This window comes from Nelumbo lutea, chromosome 3 (genome assembly GCF_056320005.1).
Source record: "Nelumbo lutea isolate HS-2025 chromosome 3, American lotus-T2T, whole genome shotgun sequence".
Taxonomy (NCBI): Eukaryota; Viridiplantae; Streptophyta; class Magnoliopsida; order Proteales; family Nelumbonaceae; genus Nelumbo; species Nelumbo lutea.
In genome coordinates this window covers 29,400,369-29,424,618 of record NC_142686.1, presented here as the reverse complement: position 1 = coordinate 29,424,618, position 24,250 = coordinate 29,400,369, and the positions used below count along the sequence as shown (strand labels likewise).

General features: G+C 38.6%; 1 protein-coding gene across 1 annotated transcript; it reads left to right on the top strand.

The window, feature by feature from the left end:
* Positions 1 to 14,163: 14,163 nt before the first annotated feature.
* LOC148863924 (plasmodesmata-located protein 7-like) lies at positions 14,164 to 18,473 on the top strand. The gene is made up of 5 exons (XM_088977789.1): positions 14,164 to 14,369; positions 14,574 to 14,604; positions 14,749 to 16,372; positions 17,724 to 17,834; positions 17,957 to 18,473. The coding sequence occupies exons 3-5, from the start codon at positions 15,610 to 15,612 to the stop codon at positions 17,962 to 17,964; spliced, it is 882 nt and encodes a 293-aa protein (XP_088833915.1). The 5' UTR covers positions 14,164 to 14,369; positions 14,574 to 14,604; positions 14,749 to 15,609; the 3' UTR covers positions 17,965 to 18,473.
* Positions 18,474 to 24,250: the final 5,777 nt, after the last annotated feature.

Genomic DNA, 24,250 nt, shown 5'->3' with positions numbered 1-24,250 from the left:
CCAAGTGAGGGTAGCAAAGTTGTGCCTTGGTCCAAGTAGGGATAGCATTTCTCTTCCACATGTCCATGGAGTTTTGAGAAATCCAAACATCTCCCAAATTGAAATATATAGAGATAAGAATTTTTTGGATGAACCACACTCCTACCTTAGGAGTCCATTGATGAAAAGGGCAGCAACTGAAAGATACATATCTCTAATGTTGATGTATTATCATTTGAATTGTGTATGAATCCTACGATTTGAATCACAAATTGTATGATTTGAAATTAAAGCATTGACTTGAGCCCACTTAAGTTAAACTTTGAAGGGGGGTAGTTTGGGATATTGGCCCGTGGATTGATGTCAAATTCATAGGCAGGATGCGATTTATAGGGGGGGAGGGGCTACTAGTAAACTGGGAGGGGGCTTCAATTTCAGATTTCTGAGATGGATTGCGGTGATTAGAAATGACAACAGTGATTATGGCGACTCTGGATCTCCTGCCCATGAAAATTCTGCCCATGTATACCCACAACACACTACCCCCATGAATTGGGAACATCTCCCCCTGCATAGTACTATGTAGGAGGATGAGATCTTCTTCATGTATGACTGCAATGTTATGTGGGTAGACGTTAGCAGAGTTTGTGTGAGCAGGACATCCAGACTCAATTGTGGCACTATACTCAAGGATCAATAGGCCAAGGAGATACATGAAGGACTGAATTGATGGCTGTACACCAAAGCATGAAGCTAGCCAACTTTTAGGCATTTTGGTGGAAAGTGATTGGAGTCTGAATCTGCTCCTCACAATGTGCACCTCACAGCATGTCCTGGCCATACATCGGAAACACCTTCCGTCCTTAAATTTTATTATTTATGGGAGATGTTCTCGTTACAAGGTGGGATGTGACTGTGAGGTAGACTATGTGAGGAGTAGATCCCAATTCAGGTGATTGTGGCACCATGCTTGGCTCTCTTCATATCTTTCCGGCATCATAATCGAACTACCGTTCCTAATTCAAATTAAAAACCTAGCATAAAGGCTTTCAAACCACTGTATTGGTATTGATCCAATTTTTTTAGTATTGATCCAAAGTAGAAGACTTGGCCTTGGAGAAAAAAGCCAAAAGAGTTAACGAAGGTTTTCTCTTATCAAGATTTAAGAAGAAATGAAGAAGATGATCCGACACCTCAATTTGTGTGATTAAGGAATTAACTTTGATATTAAACAATGTTCTGAAAACTGGACCAGACCGGCCGGTTGAACTGGTTGGACCATGACCCGCCTCCTGGCCAATCCAGATATACCCCCAAAACCGATATATCAAAAAAAAAAAACTGGGAATAACCAGTCACCCAGCTGGTTCAACCAACAAACTGTAAAACCGGTCCCAGTTTTATATAACCAGCCTGTTTTCTTCATTTCCAGACTTAGTACAAAAAACAAAAATATGTTAAGTTGAGCCAAACAGGCCCTTAGGTCCAAATCCAATCGAATCACAAATTTGAAAAACTCAAAGCCATCGATCTCTAATTGTTCAAAACGAAAAACCTAACCTAATACCACCTGACCTAACCACCACCAGCGCCTCCAGCTACGGGTGCTCACGGTCCGGTTCAGTGCAGTTTGGAGAAGATTTCAGACCAAACCAATAAATTACGGTTTGAGAAATTTCTAAACCAAACCAAACCATTTTTCTATAAAAAACCAAATCAAACCAAACTGTTTTATTATGGTTTGGTGCAGTTTCTAATACGGTTTAGGGACTTTGGACCATTTTATGGTTCTTTTGGGCTTAACCCAATTAGAAAGCCCAAATAGCTCCCCTAAAAATTAAAACTTAAAACTTTTATTTATTATTTTATTATAAAATAAAGAGTTCATTATATATTTATAATTTTACGCACTCCATTTAGATATATTATATATAATGTTTATATATCATAGATTCATCTTATGTATATGTATATAAAATTTCGGTTTACAGTTTGGTTCAGTTTATAAAATTCAATAAACCAAACCGAAACTGCAAACCACAATTTAGAAAATTCTCAAACTGAACCAAACCATTTATAGATATAAACCAAACCAACTCACAAATTCGGTTTGGTCCAGTTCAGTTTTGTGGTTTTAACCGTATAATGAACACCCCTACCTCTAGCTCCACCGACAGGCTCTCTCTCTCTCTCTCTCTCTCTCTCCTTTTTTCCGCTGATGGACTTTGTTCACCGCACGCATCCCTCTCCCTCTAAATCCACCGGGCGGTTTCCTCTCCTCCTCTTTCTTCTTCTTCTTCTTCTTCCACCGATTTCTAAATTTATAACCTTCAACATTTATTTATTTATTTTTTATTCATTACTGATTAGCTAGTTTACAGTTTAATAGTTTACAGATTAGTTACACTTAAATTTTAAAATTTTAATGTTCATTTTTTAATTATTGAACTTGATTATTTAATTACTTATGAAATTCCAACTTCATTTTTGCATCAGTTTGAAATTTGATCATTCCTTTAGGCTTAGTGGAGTCTCCAATTAGTTGTTCAGTCTTGCAGAAGTGTTATTGACTTATTTCTATTTTGGATTAATTTTCTTTCATATACGGTTTTTTTTTATTTTTTATTTATTACATCAGCATGGTTCGATCCCAATTGGACCTCTGACCCATAAACGTCTGCCTTTGTCAGGTCAATGCCCGATCCGATTCTCTGAACATTAATATTAAAGACTAAGCCTCGTAAAATCATTACTACTACTAAAATACAAGAAATAGGAGCATAAAAGAGTGCCTTAAGACCGTTCCTTAGGTACCAATTACCATGTTTAGTAGTCACCTTGTTAATTTGATAAGAAGAATATGTTGTAGCTTTAGCAAGCATTGAAAAAGCTTCAAAATGAGCTAACTTTGACTGATTAACTTCAACCTACATTTATGTTGAGAGGCAATGATGAAAAGATTTGGTATATTTGCTTAGTTTTGCAAGATTTAGGAAGGAGTGGAAATCAGGTACCGTCATGACATCAGGCATTGGCCCCCAGTTTAGATCCATTCAAATTTTAGAAAACACTCGATGCAAGCCCGCCCAACTTGCAGACTTGTGGAAGACAAAAACACATAACATAATTAAAAAAAAAAAAAAAAAAAAAAATCATTCACTGAAAGTTAATTATAAGGAATTTCATTTGCTTACAATTAGTACTAAATCATCATCATCATTTATGCTTTGTCTCAACCATATGGGGTTGGTTAGATGAATCCATTCTTAAATTATGAGTACCTGAATCATTTCTAACCAACTTTTGGCCTGCCCCTAGTCCTTCTAGCCCCTTCAACTTGCAATAAATTGCTTATTCTTAATAATGAATTTTGTAGACCGTTTTCTATACACATAACCAAAACTATCTTGGTCCATTTTCTCTTTTTTTCATCTATTGGAGTTACTCTTAAGTTCTTTCAAATGATTTTGGGCCCATTTGACACGTCTTTTTAGGAAGATCTTCTGGTAGATTGATAGTCAAAAGACGCATTGTGCTTTTGCATGAAGATCTAAGCAGCTCGAAGCACGTTTGGCAGATGTGCATATTTCCGTGTCTTTATGCACGAGAATAAAATGTGAAAGACACGAAAAACTTCATTTGGAGCTTCCCGAAATCAGTCCAAAATGGGCTTTTTGTGTTTTTTTTGTGCTCCTGCTTTTGCCGGCTAGATCTTTTGCAAGCCAAATGAAAATAAACCAAAAATCAGTCTACCCAGCTTGTAAACAGCTGAAGAACTGCACGGAAAGACATGCCAAATAGGCCCTCCATTTTTTACCCTATCCTTTTTATTGTTTCCATTCATCTATCTTAGCATATGCATTTCTACCATACTCATTTTTTTTGGAGATATTGTTTCTTGACTATTCTCCTATCACATAAGACTTTGGGATGTTCCCCTCTCTTTTGCCCATCCTATTTTAATTATATTTGCAACTTCTTTCTCAATCTCCCTTACTATCTTATTATAAATTATTATCAAATTAAGAGAACAAAAGAAGTTACATTTAGGGGATTTTGAGAGGGGGGAAATTGGTCAATGGGATTTTGATTCTCATTGACCAAAAATCTTATGTTCTTTTTTCAGATTTATGTGGGCACCAAAGAAAGTTTATTTTCCTAGGTATCACATATCCATCTCCTAAGTGGGTAAATAATTTCTCCACCTTGTGGGAAGTTGCCAACACTTGAAAGGGACAAAAATGCCCCTTGTAATAATGGATTTTTATGGATAAAATGGTCATTGCCTAGGTAAATCTTTCCTGGGAAACAATTACCTGGATAAGTGTATTTACCCGAATAAGTAACTTACCTAGGTAAATCTTTCCTGAGAAACAATTACCTGGATAAGTGTATTTACCCGAATAAGTAACTTACCAAAATGTGAATAGGGTCTGAATTATCTCTTGCTCTCCATTTCTAAATATAAGCTCATTTGCACTCCTATTACTATTAAATTTTTGTGGCATATGTTCTGTTTTAATCCTATTTATTTTAAAACCTTTTGTTTTAATCCTTCATTAGTTTCATCAATTAATACAATATCATCAACAAACAATCACTATGGACCCTCCTCTTCAATATGTTTAGTCCACCCATCTATGATTAGCACAAATTAATAAGGATTAAGTGCTGAACCCTAGGGAAAACCCATCATAACTGTAAAATCCATGTCTCTAGTAAGTGTTCTAAATCCACCCTTAATTGATTCCACATACCTATTTGGAATTCCTTTCTTTTCCAAAATCCACTATATTATCTCTCTAGGGACTCTACCATATACTTTCTCGGGATCAATGAACACTATATAAAGACCTCTCTTTTTCTCTCTGAACTTTCTTATAGTTAGTACATTTAGGCTATGTTTGGCTTGAAGGAAAAGGCCTTTCCCTACCTTTTCCTTCAAACCAAACATAGCCTTAAAAAAAAAATGTTCAGTTTCCATAACCATTTCATGCGCAATCAAATACCATAAAAAAGCAATTTTCTAAATATCATTCGTTTTCCTTGGTCTCAAACAAAAGCAAATACCACTCAATCCAAGTGGAGGACCGAAAAAAAAGTAGGCTGTAGGCACACTTGCAAAGCCCGGCCATGATATTGGGACAAAATTTGGCTGCTTATATTTGACAGCCTGCGCAGTCCATAGGGCACACTCCCTACATCCAGATCAAGCAGGCACACTTGATGAGCACTCGGTAAATTTTTTGACACCTGTCCCATAAATACCCCTAGATTACCCATGAATCAAGCAAATTTCTTAGACAACTGTCAGAATATTTACTGAATGCTTACTCAGCATGCTGACAAGGATGTACCTACAAGATCAGGACAGACAGTCTCTTGACAAGTTGGTCCATATGAACTCCATGCAATGGTAACAGTGTTGAAGGCATGGTTGTATGGACATGTCACATGGAAAGATCTTGTGTCGATTGTCGAATGTGGACAGCCAAAGTTGCTTTCAGGTGTTGCTGTCTGTAATCACCCAACTTCACGGGCAGCAAGCACCTGGGATTGTCTCTGAGATAGAATTGATCTTCCCTCCGTTGCTGCTTTTGACATGGCTAATCTTTACTTTGTTTTTGAACCCATTAAATTGAAAATTTTTACCATTTCATCTGTCTGTTTGTTTGGATATTCTGTTCATATAGTTGAATGACATTGGTGGCATGAAATGGAATGTGACAGATCCAGGACCCATTTTAAATTTCTCTCTTGATAAGTATAACTACATGGGTTGTTTGATTCAGATCCTATACTTATTAAGAAGCCAGAAAAGTTTCGACTCTTTTGTCCACCAATACCAGATTATCTCACTATATATTCTGCATCTCTACTTATAGCTACAGAAGAAATATCCATTACTTGATCCTTGGCCATCACCCAATGTTGGTTCCGGCTATCTGGTGTCTTGGAAAGGTTAGACTGGGTATTCTTCTGACCTTTGGCATCACTTAATCCATTGAACTGGATCAATTTTGGTTGATCATTCCATTATATGAAACAGAATTACAGAGCATGATCTGGTGAAAGCAAATTTCGAATCTGAAGAGATTTTAGGTTGCTTGGTTTTTAGAAATGTTGATTTGATCAATAATAATTTTATTACATATTTATTTACTCAATTAGAGTAGGAGAGCTCTCATTCACACCTCCCAAGTGGCACATTTTGATTCTCCATTACATAGAAAAGCACAACATTTACATCATTCCTATGGTCAGTAGCTACTGTATTAAATAGCCTTTTGAATGTTTGCATCAATAAACATTACACCCTGGTACAGAACTTCCAAAGGCTAAAAACTTCAAGTTCTAGACTTAATCCTGGGCCTGGTGCTCCCCAGATCAATTCATCTGTATTCATCTCTGTCCTTGTTAAAGAGTCTGCAATTCTGTTGGCAGATCTGGGGGTCCAACTGAATGAGAAGTTCATGTTTGTTGGTAAAGCCTTCTATTCCCTTATTAAATGCCTTAGGAGCCAAAGTCTTCTGCTCTTGAGGATAACCATCCCAAAACAAACTGGAAATCTACTTCTACAATCAAATTTGTTCTGCTCCACCCGTTGAATAGGCCCAGTTTTAAACCCTGTAGCCTGTAGGAGAGCAAGCATCTCAGCCCTCGAGTAGTTTCTTTTTCCTTCTGAATCAGAATATCTAAGCACGATATTTCCCATCTGATTTCTACAAACACCTCCAATCCCTGAAGAAAAGCCCAGGTTACCAAAGCAGAACCTGTTAAAATTGAACTCTTTTATTCCTAATTCTGGTGCTACCCATTATACCATTGTCTGCTGTTTGCATGTATATCCGTTTGGTTTTTTTTTTTCGAAAATACATGTAAAAATTCTCATATCACCTTTCTAGAAATAACAACGCTCCTCCCATGCACACAATTTATCCCAAAGTAAAACAAAAAATAAGCAAAAACAAAGGAATATAGCAGAAATAAAAATAAAAGTAAAATAGACAATAATAGAAAAATCATTTTTATTGTCTACTTTATTTTTTTATTTTATACTATTTTCCTTTATTTTCTTCTTTAATTTATTATTTGATTCTACTTTTCTGTTATCCAAAAGAGAACCAACAATAAGAGGCTGCAAAGTAGTGGTGGTGTCATAGTAATACACAAATTATAGGATAAGTTATAGTAATTATGTGAAATTATAAAGGGGACGTCTTAGTAATATGCAAATTGTAGGATAAGTCTTAATAATTACATGAAACTATGAAGGGTGTCTTAATAAATGACCCAATAATTAAATAATAAAATATTTGAAGGCATGGTGATCAACCCAACTTCAGCTTCAGCCATTAAGAAGAACACAACCCTCTAGAAAACCTATTCACTAAGACTCTAAGAGACCAAATTATAAGTCATTTAGGCCACATTTGTTTGAATCGAGGTAAATTTTACACCCTAATTTGATTTTGTAAGCGTTTGGATATAGTGTATATTTGCATCACAAATCGGTGTAAAACTCCATTCCGAAATACCCTTACACTGATAATCAATGTAAAAAAATACATTGAAATTATTAATGTAAAACTTACCCGTTTCTACCTCTCTCTCTCTCTCTCTCTCTCTCTCTCTCTCTCTCTCTCTGTATCATTGGACTCTGGATCTCCTGTCCATGAGAATTCTGCCCATGCCAACCCACAATGCACTACCCCCGTGAATTGGGAACATCTCCCCCTGCATAATACTATGCAGAGGATGAGATGTTCTCCATATGTGACCGCGATAAACGTGGACAGAATTCTCGTGGACAGGAAATCTGAACTCGTGTCATTGTTGGTGCTAAAGGAAGGAAGAAATAGAGCAATGATGCCTCTACAAATTACAAGCTCCATACAGTTAGCTGATTGATGACGTTTGACCAATGAGCATGGTAGGAAATTTACAGGCTATAGTCTGCCATTCGGACTAGATTAATGGCAAGAGAAGAATGGCTGGAAATTTACACACCTTAACAACCAAACATGATTGGTGTAAATATCTAAAAAAAACCATTTCCAATTTCCATCCATCACTGATTCATATTTTCCATCAGTGTATAATTGAATTTACACCTAAAACAAGCACAACCTTACTTTAGCCACTTCAGCTATTATCAAATAGCCCCTTATAGATATGCCCCTCAATATCCATGATTCAATAATTGATGATAAAAAAATAATCCACAATTAAATTGGCCTAAGGATATAATTCTCAATATCCATGTTTTAATAGTTGTTTCTTGTCCTACAGAATTAAATTTTAATTGTCTGCAAGTATCACTTGAGAAGGAAAGGTGGACCAAGGACACTATTATGAGTTATCTATAAATTGAATATTCAAACATGGCCGAGGAAATACATCAAAAAGTAACATTGTCAAGTTAATTGGTGGACCCATAATCTTCTCCTTAGATGAAATTCAATGATGTTATTGCAACTAGGGCACCACAAACGGCATATAATGAAAACCCTCCTTTCTACATCTTAAAGTTGTAATCTAATACACATAATAATGGTATCTAGTCATTCCTCCATTCTTAGCTTGGTGCCTGATTTTTTTATGGTTTTTTGAGTATTAAATGTTTCCCTAATTTCTTTTGGGTTTTTTTTTTTTTTTTTGGATTTTGAGATAAGGGAAAGTTGGTCAATAGGATTTTTGTTTCCCATTGATTAAGATATTTATGTTCTTTTTTCAGATTTATGTAGGGTTCATGGAAAATTTATTTCCCTTTAGGTGGGTGGATAAGGGAAAGTTGCTTATACTTTGATAGGACAAAATTGCCCCGTTTAATCATGGATTTCATGACTAAAACAGTCATTGTCTTATTTACTTGAAAAATAAAAGAATATGGATAAATACACTTACCTAGGCAAGTGATTCCTAAAAAACTCTTACCCGAATAAATAACTTCATCAAAAGCAAATAAAGCCTTAATTTCCACATATATATCTTTCTTGGTCAGATTAGCACAATATCTCCAAAACCCCGGGCCCCCAATTTCTGCATAGTGAAACATACATCAATATCGAAGTTGCAAACTATGATGGATGGGAAGAAGAAGAAGCAGCTAAACAATCATCTGCAGTGCTTGATAGGTAGCATCAGAATTCTTGAACCATTAAGCCAGGCATCTTTGTGAGTAAGCACTCAAACCAAGCTAAGAAAACCAGAAAACTTCCCAGGTAGGCTCAGTTGATTATGATGGCTAAGGCTCATGGATGCAAATGGGAAGAGACAAAAATGAGGGCCCCATCTTCTTATTTAGAATCTGAAGGAAGGTTAGGCCATTTTCTCTCCCATGTGCTATAATTTATTGAATTTTAAGTCTCATTCATGGCCGGATGGCCATCTTTTTGTGGATAATTCATCCTTCTTTTATTTGGATGTGCTCAGTTGTCTGTTCTGTGGTGATTAGTAGTTTTGTTTTCTTCGTTTGTTCAGATGGGGTTTGTTCACCCGTGCAGAATGGTTGTGCTCTGGCCCGTATCGATTGATATGTATTGTATCGAGGTCTTTCCAATGCTTTTTTAAAGGGGTGTATTGAGTCAGGTTGATATATATTGTATCGATCCTTTTGAATCAGTTTTAAAAAATAAATAAATAAAAGACACCGATACAGGCCGATACACCCTACTAATATATCGGTCTGTATGGATATTTAAAACCTTGGATGCCAGTCATTTATTTCCTACGTTATATTCTTCCTTCCTTCTTCTTTTCCAACATCATTATCTCCACTACACTCAATTGATGGGTTTGTTGCTACATGATTGCCCAAAACTGCTCCATCTCTAATTGCCTTCTAAACTTCCCTAAGTATGCATGGTTATACAATAGATATCAATCGATTTGGACCAATCCAATTCAATGTCTGGACCACCCAATCTGTTCAAATTCATTTTGATTTAGATTGGTTTCAACCCAAACCCGGTCCATTGACACATATATTCTTATCTTATATCAATGGAACAGATATTGGTTTAATCCAACTCAATCCAATATAAATTTGTTACGAACGGGCCAGGTCCAATCCAACCTAATAAATATTTTGGACCAGTCTAATATAGGGATCGGCAGTTGGCTGAACCACCAAATGAAGAGTAGATTTGTAAGGTGAGGCTTTAGAAGACAAGATGCTTGATGACAAAATTCACCAGTAATGCCATATATCAATAGAGAGCCCTCAAAACTTGGTTTGTCAAGCCAAGTTGAATTACATTAACCATCAAAACTTAGGTTTTTTTTTTGGCAAAAATTACAATCACCATCAAAGAATTTCAAAAAAAAAAAAAGCAAGAACCCTCACATGATTACCAAGTCAGCACTTTTGTTCATGATAGGGAATATATCAATGAATACATAATCTCAAACTGTGACTAAAATTTCTATAAGGTTTTAAATAATCACATTAACCATAAAACAGGCAAAATAGGCCTATTCAAATAAGAGAGAGAGAGAAAGAGAGAATGAATGCAACTAATATCAACTTGAATTATTGCAAATACACACTCTCCTGATGAAGCCTAAAACAAGAGTACGACTAATTTCTGATCCTTCGCCTGAAAACATAAGGAATCCTTGAATTAGTATCAAACTCTTGTGGAGTTTCTAAAGAGTTTATATCAAAGTCCCTCTTTATTATGTCTGCAGTAGGAGGACTTATGGAAGTTTTGGCCATCTTGGCCACTCAATTGGACCCTTATCTTGAGGAGAAAGTATTAAAAAAATGGTTGGCTTGACTTGGCATGAGGATTCTACATGCACTATGCACTAGAAGCAAAGACAAATGCATCATAACTTAATTAATTAATAGCATTATTGAATGTGACACCCCATTCTTGTTCCATCCCTTTCCTGCTTGCTTTTAGGCCAAAAAATATAGTTTGGGCCTCCACAACATGGAGACTACATGACAAAACAATTAAGTAAAGAAATCAACATGTCAGAAGTTCCCAACAATGGAAACGCAATAATGCAGAGAGGGTACAGTGGAGGAAGAGTTCCAACTTAAAACATGGATTCATGCTTTTGGTTTCTATATAAAATTATGTAGAAATGCAAGAACAGATGTCCCTCAATTCCTGGTTATGGAAACCAAACCCAAAATTCGGCATCAATGTAAATTTCTAATGCAGTCTTTAATTTTAAAATTACAAAATAAAAATTTTATTCAAGAGTAAAGCTCAAGCCAGTGAGAGAGAGTGGGGAAAAAAGCAAACAACTCCCCCCCAGTCAACCAATTTATGGGTCTTACTCAAATATTAACTGAGACTGTATTTGGTTTGATACAAAATAAGAAGAAACAGAAAGTTCTTAAGGAATTTTGGTTGAACCATATGCAGTCACTTGATGGTTGACTGGTTGACCAATAAACTAAACCTCTAACAAAATCTTTTACTTCTATTTTACCTTTTTATTATGATAACATTGACAAGGGTAAAAAGCCTTTAAATTGCTAGCCCTAGTTTTGCGAAAATTAAAGAAAAGGAAAACCGTATGAAACATGGAGCACTCAATACGCAATTTTTGTACAAGTTTTATTCATTTCAAATATGGGGCGGACAACTTTTCAGACTGAAATGTTTCAGCTAATTTCCAGCTACTGTGGCCCCAAGAACTTTCTTCTCCAACCTTTTAATTTGTTTTGGTGTAAACGGCATGAAAAACAAAGTTTTGTCCAACCCGTTGACTTGGTTGATGGTGGTAAGAACCAAATAGACTAGTGAATTGATGATATTAGCCAAGCAAGTCAATCGGTGAATTCTGCTATATAGTGAAACAATTACATTGGTCCTATTGAGAGAGAGAGAGCTAGAGAAAGGATGGTGAGTGATTAACTAGAAACCAAAGAGAATTTGACTATTTGTTGATCATGTTTTGATTGATCAGGATAAATTCATTACCCATATTACTCAGATGTGGGTGATGGATCTTCTAATAAATATTAGAAGAATTGGTATCTCTCTCATTTAATGCATCTAACTTGTAGAGATTTCTTTAAAAAAAATAAATAAATAAATAAATAACTGACTTCCTAACAGTCACCATGGTAAACAAGAGCTTCTGGCCTAAGCTCCAAAACCAACCTAATATATTTGGACTGATATACAAGACCTCAAAATGAATAATCAATCTGGTCATTATCTTCTTTGTCCCCATTAACGTTGAGCAACACTTCATCTGTCCCCACTTATCTAACAGATATCATCTTATAGCATCTTTCCAAGCCCTCTTACTTTCCGGGCAATTGCACTGATTTCATAGGAAGATTCAGTGAAGGTCTTCCATGGACTTTTGTAAATTTGATCAAAGATGTGATGTATAAGCCTAGTTCTAATAATACTAGCCAGGATCATTGGTCTAGTGTAAACCACTAAACTGGTCCAGTTTTGGCCAGGCCATGGTTTTTTAGCTGGACCAAATTAAACCAGATTAATCTGCCCTTATCAAGCCCAATTGATAATCAAAACACAAAGATCGAGTCGGTCCCGATCCCACTGACACCCACCCCTCCTGGATCCAAAAAAGACATATGGGCCCAGCTGTAGAACCAACTTGGAAGCTTTACAAGTCAAGCTGACACTTTTGCAGTGCTTCATAGGGAACTGGGCTCGAATATGGGTTGATTCGGATCGGGCAAGGGAGCAAAGAATGGGGTTGTTTAGCATCTGATCTGACCCAGCCAAATCTGATGTGAAAATAGGTTGGAAGCAGCTGTCTTTCTGTCTTGAGTGGAGAGACTGTAATGGGTATAAAGTCATCTGGACAAAATGCAAAAGCTTGAAAAAAGCAAAAGGCAAAGAGATAGAAAAAGGTTTGATGGATCTCAAATGCTCAAGATTCGCTTACTACCCAAAACCCTTCAATTTCAAATTTCAATTCTTCTTGTTGTATCTTCTCCATTTAAAAGGTGACCAAAAGACAATGAACTTGCTCCCTTTGGTGGTCATGACCTAGCTCCTTGGTAGACTGTATCATACAAAACAAAAGCCCAGAAAGAAGAAGAGAATTGATTTAATGATACTTTACAAGGATTAATAATGATATGGCGTATGTGTAGTTGTGTACCACCATCTTACATGACCCCTTCCACTACAACCACCACACGATTAGATCAATCATTTGAACCCGAATATAGATCCATTTGAACCGTATCCAAGTCGGGTCAAATTTCTATACCAGACTCATCTGCCCCTGAATCATGGATCCTGTGAGTCCACACTCGGGCCCAGTTTCCCAACCATAATATGATAATCGACCCCAATTCTACCATATGGGTCTTTAATATAATCCGCTACGTTTTGATTAAACGAGGAAGAGAGAATGGGTCGGGTCTGGTTCATATCAGGGTTTATCAATTGGTTATATTAAGATATATCCTGAACCGTACTAATTATTAATACGGGATCAAAGTTTTAAAATCCGGACCGGATATGGAATCATTCTAGTCACCTGTTTTTTGGTTGAATGGTCCAATCATCTAGTTCGAACGAATGGCCCGTTCTGATTTAAAATTTTTTAAAAAAATTGTCAAAAACCATTGACTGGATCGACGAGTGGACAGTTCGACCGCTCGAATCGGCAGATCGCTGACCAAATCAACGGTTTTTTGCCCAAAAGCAGTTTTAGGGTGAAATGGTACTAGTTACCTAACCGATTTTTGGGTTACCGGTCTGATCCGATTTTCAAAACCATGATTGAGATAATTGGGTATGACCCAATAATACTTGATAATTATAATTACCTATAATAATAACTTAAAACTTTATTTTTTATAGTATAATCGTAATAAAAGTAATTATAAAATAGTAAAATATTTATATGTTGATAAAGTAAGTGTTTTTAACCAGAACTTTATGAATATAATAAAAAGTGGCCATGTCCAATTATCAACAAAAATTGCAAAAAAAACAAAAAAAAAACAAAAAACCTTTATATATTATTAATTATAAAATCAGTTCAAAACAACAAAAAGTGACCCTGATGCAATCATTAATTAGGAAAAAAAAGTACAAATTTGATCAATGAATATGATTTAATTGGTAAAATATATGACTAGTAGTAGAAATTGGGATCAAATCCTGCTGCCAATAATGGTGCGTTTGGTTGCTATGAATGGAATGGGAAAATGGAAATATTCTCATAAGATTTCCACCTTCATGCGTTTGGTTGTTCCTCAAAAGTTAGGATGTGGGGTTGCGCTGGTATGGTGTGACCCCGGTGAGAAAGAGAAAACACTGAGAAAAAAATATCAGGTTGTCTCGACTGTGACTGGAGTCGTCCTCACTGCTTCAACATCTCAACAACGGTCGAGTCTCCGATGACGTTTCAGGCAATATCCGGGCAAGGTAAGGCCAGATCTATAACCCCTAAACCCAGATGATTATTTTCTTCCCCTTTTTGGTTTTGTCACTCTCTTTCCATCGGTTGTAATACACAGTCGTTCACCGACTAAACACCATTGTTTCCGACGGTATGAAGCTATGTTTTTTACATATTTGCGTGTATACATTATAGATCTAACATGCTTATCCACTTTTTTTTGTCCATAGGGTTCAAGTATTTCCATTCAATTGCGGGAAGGTAAGAGCTCCCTCTTTTTTCCAGATTTATCATTATGGATATTTGATCTACTTATTCCCTGCCTCTCCTGTCTGAATGTAATGATTCTTCAGTTGGTATCCTTATGGGTCTTTGTTTATGATTGTTTGAATAAGTGTCTTCCAGATCTCGCTGTGCATTGGGATGTATTGTTATGGGTCAGTATCGTCGTGGGTCTTTCTTCCTATAGAAAAAACATATTTCTTTTTATCTCATCCTTTCTCAACAACCAAATTGATCGGTTCAGCTCGACCGGGAAAATCCGACCCATTAGGCATCATGGCATTAATAACAGCTCTAAACAGAGAGATATAGTAGTCAACTCACATTCCCTGGAATCAACTTGGGGCCTAAAGCAATCAAGAGATAAAGTAAGAAAAAGTGGTACCTCACACTAATAACATGAAATTTCTAGAAAATTCCTTGACTTACGTAGCCAAACCGATCCTATATCAGTCATACTTCTTTTAGACAGTAACACCCTCTATCGTTCTATCTGCTCTCCCAAGCTGCTCATGGGCATTTCCGTCATTCGGAGGCACCATCGTCCTGCAGTCCATGTTACAAGGAAGATCCGTGGGCTCCATCCTGGGTCCCACTTAAAGTAGATCCCACCGTCCATGCACGGAAAAAGAATAAATTTCGTATCTTACAAGCTGGACCCACTAGCCCACTGATTGATCACTTTCGATCAAATACATGCAGATACACTTCAGTCCAAAACTCCAACGAGAAATCAAGTTTATTAACCATTGTACATAAGTTCAATCCGAAGCAATGAAGAGTTTGTCAGAAAATCTCATGGAGAGAATGTTTATATGTTTCATTGTGCTCAATGTTTCCTAGCCCTTCACATCCAACGGTCCATACTCACCCAAATGTCTCTCATAAGTCTACTACTAGTCTACTACTACCCCTTCTCTCGTTCCTTCTCAAAACGAAGAGAAACCGACCAAATTGAACAAACAGACTGAGAGTGAGACGACGATGGCTCGGGCTGAGCTTCATCCGCTTCTCTCTCTCTTTACTCTCTTTCTCACCTTGTCGACTCTCCCCAGTCCGTCGAGTCCGGCCACCGACACCTTCATCTACGGTGGTTGCTCGCAGCTAAAATACGCGTCGGCCTCAGCCTACGAGACCAACCTCAACTCCCTCATCACCTCCCTGGTCAACTCCGCCACCTTCTCCGCCTACAACAACTTCACCGTCACGAGTTCCAACTCACACGACGTCGTCTACGGTCTCTACCAATGTCGGGGCGACCTCTCCATGCCGGACTGCTCCCAGTGCATCGCCAGCGCCGTGAGACAACTCGGCGTCCTCTGCTTCGACTCGTGCGGTGGCGCGTTGCAGCTGCAGGGCTGCTTCATCAAGTATGATAACACGACGTTCCTGGGCGTAGAAGACAAGACCGTGGTGTTGAAGAAGTGTGGGCCGTCGATTGGGTATAATCCTGACGTCATGAGCCGGAGAGATGCGGTTCTGGCCAGTCTGACCAGCGGAGGTGGGCCCTATAGGGTAGGCGGGTCCGAGGACGTTCAGGGGATCGCGCAGTGTGTGGGGGACCTGAGTGCAAGCGAGTGTCAGGATTGCTTATCTCAGGCGATCGGACGGTTGAGAAGTGATTGTGGCACGGCTTTTTCGGGCGACATGTTCTTGGGCAAGTGTTACGCCAGGTACTCAGCCAGTCCTGCTGCTGCCGGTGGTGGTGGTGGCGCTGGGAATTATTACTACTCTCAGGCCAAAAATGGTAAGCGGTTTTACTGTCATGGATGGTGGTTTCTGGTTTTCTGGTTTTATTACTTTTTGGGTGGTTTAATTTGACTACAAATTTAAGTGAGAGCATAGGTGTTTTTTTAAGTGGAAATTTACTGGAAACTCCTTGAATAGATTTCGAATTTACCGGTACCCCTGTAAACGAGAAGAGTCATTTGCAGGGTGGTTCTGGTCGATTCAGATTATCCAAGATGATTTTGTAAGTTGTTTTTTTTTTTTTTTTTTTTTTGTGTGTGTGTGTGTGTTTTGTTGTGTTTAACTTCACCAATTACCAGCGGTTTTGATTTGCGGTGCATTACATAATTACAAAAATACCTTCGTATTGCGATTGAATTTTCATTTTCCAAACGTTTGGTAATGGAATTAGTCAGTTGGGAAAAGCAAGACCCAAGAACCGGCCGGGCCATAATTTGCCATTTGGCAATTTCATTCGTTTAGAAGGTCAAGACCCATCAACAAATCAGTGTTTGGTGACTTTGGAGTTTGGAGTAAGGAAAGAAGCAATAAGGTCAAGACCCCACAACGCATTAGGAACATCTCCCGATTGAAATGATACTATCATTGGGAGATGTTCCCAATACACAGCGGGGATGTGCTGTGGGGCGGAGATGTGTATCCGATAAGGCACCCTCTAATGGGGACCCATTCTACCGTGGTTAGTGGTTGCACTTGGCAATTTTAAGAGAAGTAGAGAACGAAAGATTGTGATCAAGATAAGAGGATGGGAAAAAAAGAATTGTATAGTACATCCCTACATAACATCAATACTATTTTTAGATTGTATGGCCAATGAAAAGGTGACAGGTGTTGTACCGCAAGAAAGAAAAGATGAGAGCTGACGCTCCACCCCTCAAATTCTATACAAGTGATTGAAAGGCATGGTGTTAACTAAGTCTGATTGTTACTCAAGAACAACCTTCTTGTCACAACTGCTTAGACTTTTCTAGTGTCTAATAAACAAAGAAGGGTTCCTTGTTTCTTACTAAATCACTTGTTCATCGGTACCATTGGTTACCATGTGAAGGAACAATCAACAAACAAGGCCCTACCATGAATTACTGTCTCATTGTAACCACAAGTAAAGAATCTAGTGGTGATGTGTTGTAATGGTCAGAAAAGCAAGTTGACTTAGAATTAAGTATATCTATAATTGTTTGAAGTTTAGTCAATTTGCACTAAAGTCACTTACCATTACCAACTACCTACTTAGGTACTGACCATTGATGCCCTCACTAATAAAATAATTATAATGCCTTGACTCAATATATATTTTTCTATGCTCTTGATCAGTACATTTTAAATTTTTATCTTATGATAAACAACAGATTCATCTGATGAGGCTGGAAAGACTCTCGCAATTATTATCGGATTATTGGCTGGGGTGGCTTTAATCATCATCTTTGCTTCTCTGTTAAGAAGGGTGTGTGGGGAGAAAGGTAAGACCCCTGTCTCTCTCTCTCTTAATGTTTACACACTCTTAAGGCTTTGAAATGAATATATTAGGAAAATAAAAATAATAATAATTCACCATGTAATGGATATGGTAATTGTTATGCAGGTAAATAAATTGATACAGGTGGGAATTGTAATTGCCGGAAACTGCACTTGACTCCGGCGATTTCCGGTGACTTACTTCTGGTGGCTCTTTTGCTTCACTTTTTTTTTTTTTTCTCTCTCAACTTCTATTTTTCTTCCTTCTTTATCTTTTTTGAACTTTCTTTTGTATTTCTATAAAAGGAGACTCTAAAAAGAAGATGGAAAGGATGTGTTTAGAAAGGTATGTTGGAACAAATGAAGAGAAAGCTAGAAAGATAAAAAGGCAGGAGGCCAAGATTCCACTCTCCTCACCCCACTTTGCAAAGTTGTTGTCCATTGTGCAGAAACAAATGCAAATTCTTTTAGAAGGTGATTAGGTGCATCGTCATATCATCCTGGTCTTTGTAGGCCTTCACTTTATTACTTTGTCCATAATTCAGGGTTGGGAAGCTTGGTTTTGTCCCAAAAATCAATGTTCAACCTGATTGTTCTCTAAATCTATTATCAATTCAATAATGTGATTCAGTCTAATTTGCAAAGTTGTTGTCCATTGTGTATTTTACATCCTTCCATTTTGTTTTTGTTTGCTATGTAAGCTTTCACTGATGGGTTTCAGTTTTGATACCAAATGTGTGCTATCAAAAGCTCAAGGAAACTACCACCAAACTACCTAACATCTTTTTAACACTACTTGAATTGAAAATATTTTCTGTAGTTGATTTTATTTGAATATTTTAACAAAAAAATCATTGCTGAATGTTTGAGTGGCAAAAAAGGATTCATGCAATATGCAATGTAACATATTCATAAAAAAAAATGTGAATGTAAGTTTTTTGCACTCGAGCTATTGACGAATAGTTTAAATATGTTATTTCAAATTAATTCTTTTTTCCCTTCTCTCTCTCTCTCTCTCTGACACACTAAGGTGAGTCAAGCACTGATTTTTTTTTAATTATAAATAAAAAGAAAACTTCCACCTTATTAAAGTCTTGAATTGATTTGGACCAGTACAATAAAGATGAACAAATATCTACCATGAGCCTTGAATTAATTAATAACTTCTAAATTCGTCTTCAAAAGTCTTCATTTTTCTCCCCCTCTGAATTATATATATTCTCAACAAACTGCAAAGTATCATGTTCCACAAAAGCATTGTCTTCTTTCCATCCTCAATTGATGACCAGCAAGAGAAAATTACATAAGGTTGAGAAAGTACAAACAAAAATCTTGTAAACAAATAAAAGAAGAACAACCATAAAAAACAAGCATCCTTGCAGCTACTAAGCAGATGGATGGCATTTTATTCATGACTTTTACACATGATCCACCAATTAGATTTCAGATAGATTTAAAAGAAGCTATCAAAGAGATAGCTTTTGATATAATGTAAGGTAGCCTGATGGCTAAGTCCCCAGTACCACCTCTTTGCTGCTGAAGCTCCGTTTGTTTGCAATGCAAATTTGAAACGGGTAGATATAAATTTTGCACCCAGTTCAGTTTTGTTTCTATTTGTTTGCAATAATGATTTGTAATCGTATATGATATAAAAATTGTAATTTGTCACATTTACACTCATTGGCATTGCAAATTTTGCATCTCAAAATTTGCAAATTAAAACTACAAAGGTGTTACCACTAGACCATTCTTGGTAGGACCAATTGTATGTTCCTAGGTCTGTTATGGAGAAAGGTAATAAGATCAACCCTAGCTCTCTCAGGGTAACTTTATAGACTTGCTTTTTTTCTTCTTTTTCTTTTTTAATATGAGACCATTTATCCAGGTTCAAAGTTTTATCTGTATGGGAAATTAGAAAAAGGCTTTATGGATGGGCCCCAAACTCCTTTGTTTGTATGGGAAAAAGATTGTGCATACTCATTTTTCCTTCCTTCCCAAGATAACGCCCATGAAATATTCTTTTTTCACTAATATTTTATATTTTTGGACCAAAATGCCCTCTTAGTTTTGCTTTGATTGCATAATTTCAGGTTATAGTTGCCCATTAGAATTGATACCTAAGAAATAATACATCGAATCAATATATGTTATACATTTAAAAATGTATCATCATGTTTCGAGCATGAAAACATTATATAATTTTATAATATTTTTTTTCCAAAATCCACTTCTTACTCTTCAACACAAGTGAGAGGGCATCGGTCCTGAAAACACTATATCATCATGTTTCGAGTTCATTCTAGGCAATGTTTTTAACCCTTCATTGACTCGGCCGGTTAGACTGGTGACCCCATTGATGTGATTATAACCCCGGTTTGGTTCAACTTCTAACCCATTATATTATATTATAAAACTCTATTGATTCATCCAATGGCCTATAAATTTGGATGGTTGAACCATTGATCCTTGGTGTAAACATATTTCAGCTTTGAGGATTATTTCTGATCAATAAATCTCCAAGATGAATTGAAATCGTATCTTTCTCTATATGGGTAAACTTGAATTTGGAAACAGATTTATTTTTGAGTCGGTCTAAAGTTGATTTCTGGTAAATACTAATGAAACCATGGTTTTTAAAAATGACCTGGAGACCAAACCGGTCAAGGTACAGTTATTGGGTCGAATGATCGGTTCGTTCTAACAAAAAAATAATAAAAAATAAATAGTCGAAACCATTCGAGCGATTAATTGCCCAGGTCAGCGATTTACTGACCAGAATCAACAGTTTTGAGCAAATTTCCGATTTTGGAGAAACCAAAACCTATCACCTGATCGATTCCCGGTTTTTCCGGTCTAACAATCTAATCCGGTCTAGTTTTGATACCATGAATGAAACTTGAGTAGTCACTATTTAGCCACTTAAGGCCATTTTTGTCACAAAAATATGGAAAGAATAGGACACATCTTTTTATTATCCAAAGTGCCTTTGATGCATTGTCCTCATGCACATTTGTTCATGAGAGTTTTTTTATAGCACTCCTTTAATTTATTCCACATTTGAAAGAAGACATATGAAGGGACAACTTTAAAATGGCGAAAGCAGTTTTTTTAAGCGATTAATATTGATAATGTATACTTTATTCATCAATGATTAATTGATGAAGTATGAATGGAATGAGGTACAACTTGGAATATTAAATATATCAAAAAAATTAATATTCTTGGAATGCTGAATTATGATTATTAGGATGTCAATGGGTCGGGTAAGGGTAAACCCGCACCAACCCTAACCCAATCTGACCCAACCCTATCGGGTTTCGGGTGGATTCAGGTTGAAATGGGTCCATATTGAACCCGGTCCATCATCATTGCATCATTTAAATTTTTGTATGTATAGGTTTGATTAAGTACAAATGTACTATATAAATGGGGCGGGGCGGGTTTGATATTTTCTTGCCTTTTAGTTGAATCGAGCTTGGATCAAGCCGAACCCATATTGAACACAACCCATAAACATACCTAACCATTACCACTCCCCTGTGTACTTAAAAATGGATCAAATCATGGTCAGTGAATAAACTAAGAAAAAAGCAAAAAGCATTAGTGATGAACGAAGATTTAGCCCGACCCCGTTATTATCCATCACGTGGCAAAGGCAATAGCTCTGCACAATAGCACGTCCAAGGAGCGACCACCAAAGGGAAGAATCAGCAGTCTGAACTCCCTACCAGCAGTCTGAACTCCCTACCAATAGTCCGAACTCCCTGCTAGGAGCCCAAACTCCCTACAAGGAGCCCGAATTCTCCCTTAGGCCCCGAGCCTCACACAAGGCAACGACCCGAACTGGCCCGCCCCACGACAGTTCGGGACACTCCCCTATCCGAACTCAAAACTTCACCTCACCCACTGCCACCTAGGTACGGACTTCCTTGGTGTCAGGCGAGGTACGGTTGTTCAGTTTGGCGTCCTAGAGGCGAAGTTGTGGCGGTTCTGTCCAAGCAGAGGTGATGACACCCGAACTGGCAGGAGCGCAGAGATAACCATACCTGACCTGACAGAAGCCTCGGAGTGAGTGCGTGAAGTGGTTATAAAAAGCTCCCTACCCCCCCAAGAACAAGGTATGTGAACTTTGCGCCATCTGGTTTTATCTTGCCTTTGAGAGAATACTAACTTGAGCTTCGGAGCAATCTCACTGGGCTCCCCCCAGAGTTCCCTCATCTTCTCCGTCTAAGGTTCCCTGTAGCTCCGTTCAGAGGCAAGGCCGTCGACAGCTAGGACCGGCCAGATTGTGCAACATCAATTGGCGCCATCTGTGGGAAACGCTTCTAAAAGCCTCCATCTAAAACTCTCATAACCTCTTCTTCTTCCAGAAACTCCAACACTCATGGCTTCTTCTAGCAATGTCGGACGTGGCACAGAGATGAACACCACCGGGGAACAACTCCAAGTCCCTGTGGTGTGCATCGGACAGTTCACCATCCCCCTTACGGTGGATGGGATCCCTAGCTTGAATGCGCCACAAACAGTGGCGCCCATAAACCTTCCTACCATGAATGTCCCTCTTCCACTCCCTATCGAAACAACTTTTGCTGAACCAACTATTGTCCCCCTAGTGACCCGTCAAAACCAATTTGACGAACTAATGCAATGCATGTGGACAATGCAAGCCCAAATGCAACAATTCCAGCAACACCAAATACTACACCACCTCTCTCAACACCACTATCAGCAACAGTTCCCTCAACTACCCCTGAACCAGTCACTGCTTCCACCTCGGCACCTTGCTCCAAAGCCGGTTAAGGCCTCCCCTCAGGGTGGACGCCCTCACCAAGGAAAAGCCTCCCAACTCCAGAACCCCCCTAATAGCCAAGCCTCATCCCCAAGCCAAAGGGAAAGGAAAATCACCCCCGCCTCGCAACTCGCAGGCGGGTTGGGAACCTCGCCCATAAAATCAGCACCTCGGCGCTCCAAAGTTCCCTCTCACAGAGAACCGATTTGGTGCCCTAGCAGTAGACTACCAACATTCTGGGCCCATCGAGCTCGGCAACACAAAGGCCAACAACGCCAGTACTAGGCCTTCTCAACAACGAAGGCGCCGGCGAAGTCGCCGAACTGCCACCCATGTCCTGCCCGAGCTCAGAGGTAAGGAAGAGACGAGATCGGACAAGGTAAAAGCTGCCCCAATTCTCTCAGTTCCTTTCCCCCTCGCATCAGAACTCCTGACAGTCCCCATGCCCAAAAACTTCAAGCTCCCACCTTTGGACAAGTATGATGGGTCCTTTGACCCCAACGACCACGTCGATGCTTTCCAATCCAAAATGCACATCGCTAAGGCCAGTGAATCATGCATGTGTGTGGCCTTCACCACCACCTTTAGGGGGGTAGCTCGCACTTGGTACAGGAACCTGGCCCCCGGGTCGATAAAATGCTGGGCCTAGTTCATGCAGGTCTTCACCGCACACTTTGTCACCAGCAAGCGGTGCTCCAAAACCGAGGAAAGCATCTTCGGAGTAGTCCAGAGAGAAGGAGAATTCATCCAGGGCTACATCAAGCGGTTCAATGAAGCGTGCTTGCAGATACCGCGATTAGACCCCGCGGTACAGCTCGTGGTGGCCAAGAGAGGAGTAACACACAAGGAGTTCAAATGGCACATGGTAGCTAGCCAACCCGCGACCGTGGCCGAATTCCTTAAGCTTGCAGACAAGTTCATGAGAACAGAGGAAGAGATCAACCAAAAGACAGAAGGCGGGGTCGAGAAAAGGAAAAGAGAATGTGAGCCCTCCAACCCAGGTGACAGAAGAAACCCGGCCCGGGAGGCGAAGCCAAGCCAGCAGTCACGAGCTCCCTTAGCAGTTCGGATGGATTACACGCCGTTAAACACGAGGCGGACCGAGATCTTGATGACAATCAAAGACGTCCCATACGTAAAGTGGCCACCTCGCCTAAAGGGGAATCCAAACAAGAGAAATAAAAATTTGTACTATAGTTTTCATAGAGATCACGGTCATAGTACCGAACAGTGTAATAATCTCCGGGACGAGATAGAGGGATTCGTCCATCACAAATACTTGAGAAATTTTATATAGCATAACAATAATAATAACAATAAGGCAAGTCGGCAAGGGGAGCACAGAAAGGATGCCCCCGAATCCAGCAGTAGACCAGCCGAAGCGTTGCCACGACAGCCTCCGGAAGAGAGGCCAGTTCGAGGAACCATCCATGTGATAGTGGGAGGTTCGGTGGTAGCAGGGTGTACTTCAGCAGTAGCCTGGACGTCAATTCGCGAGGCAGCCCGAGAAGGACAGAACCCGCCAAAGAGGCCGAATACAGAAGAACCGATCTTCTTCACGGAAGAAGATGCGCGAGGTGTCCACTACCCCCACGATGATGCGCTTGTCATAAAACTAAGAATCAGCGACTT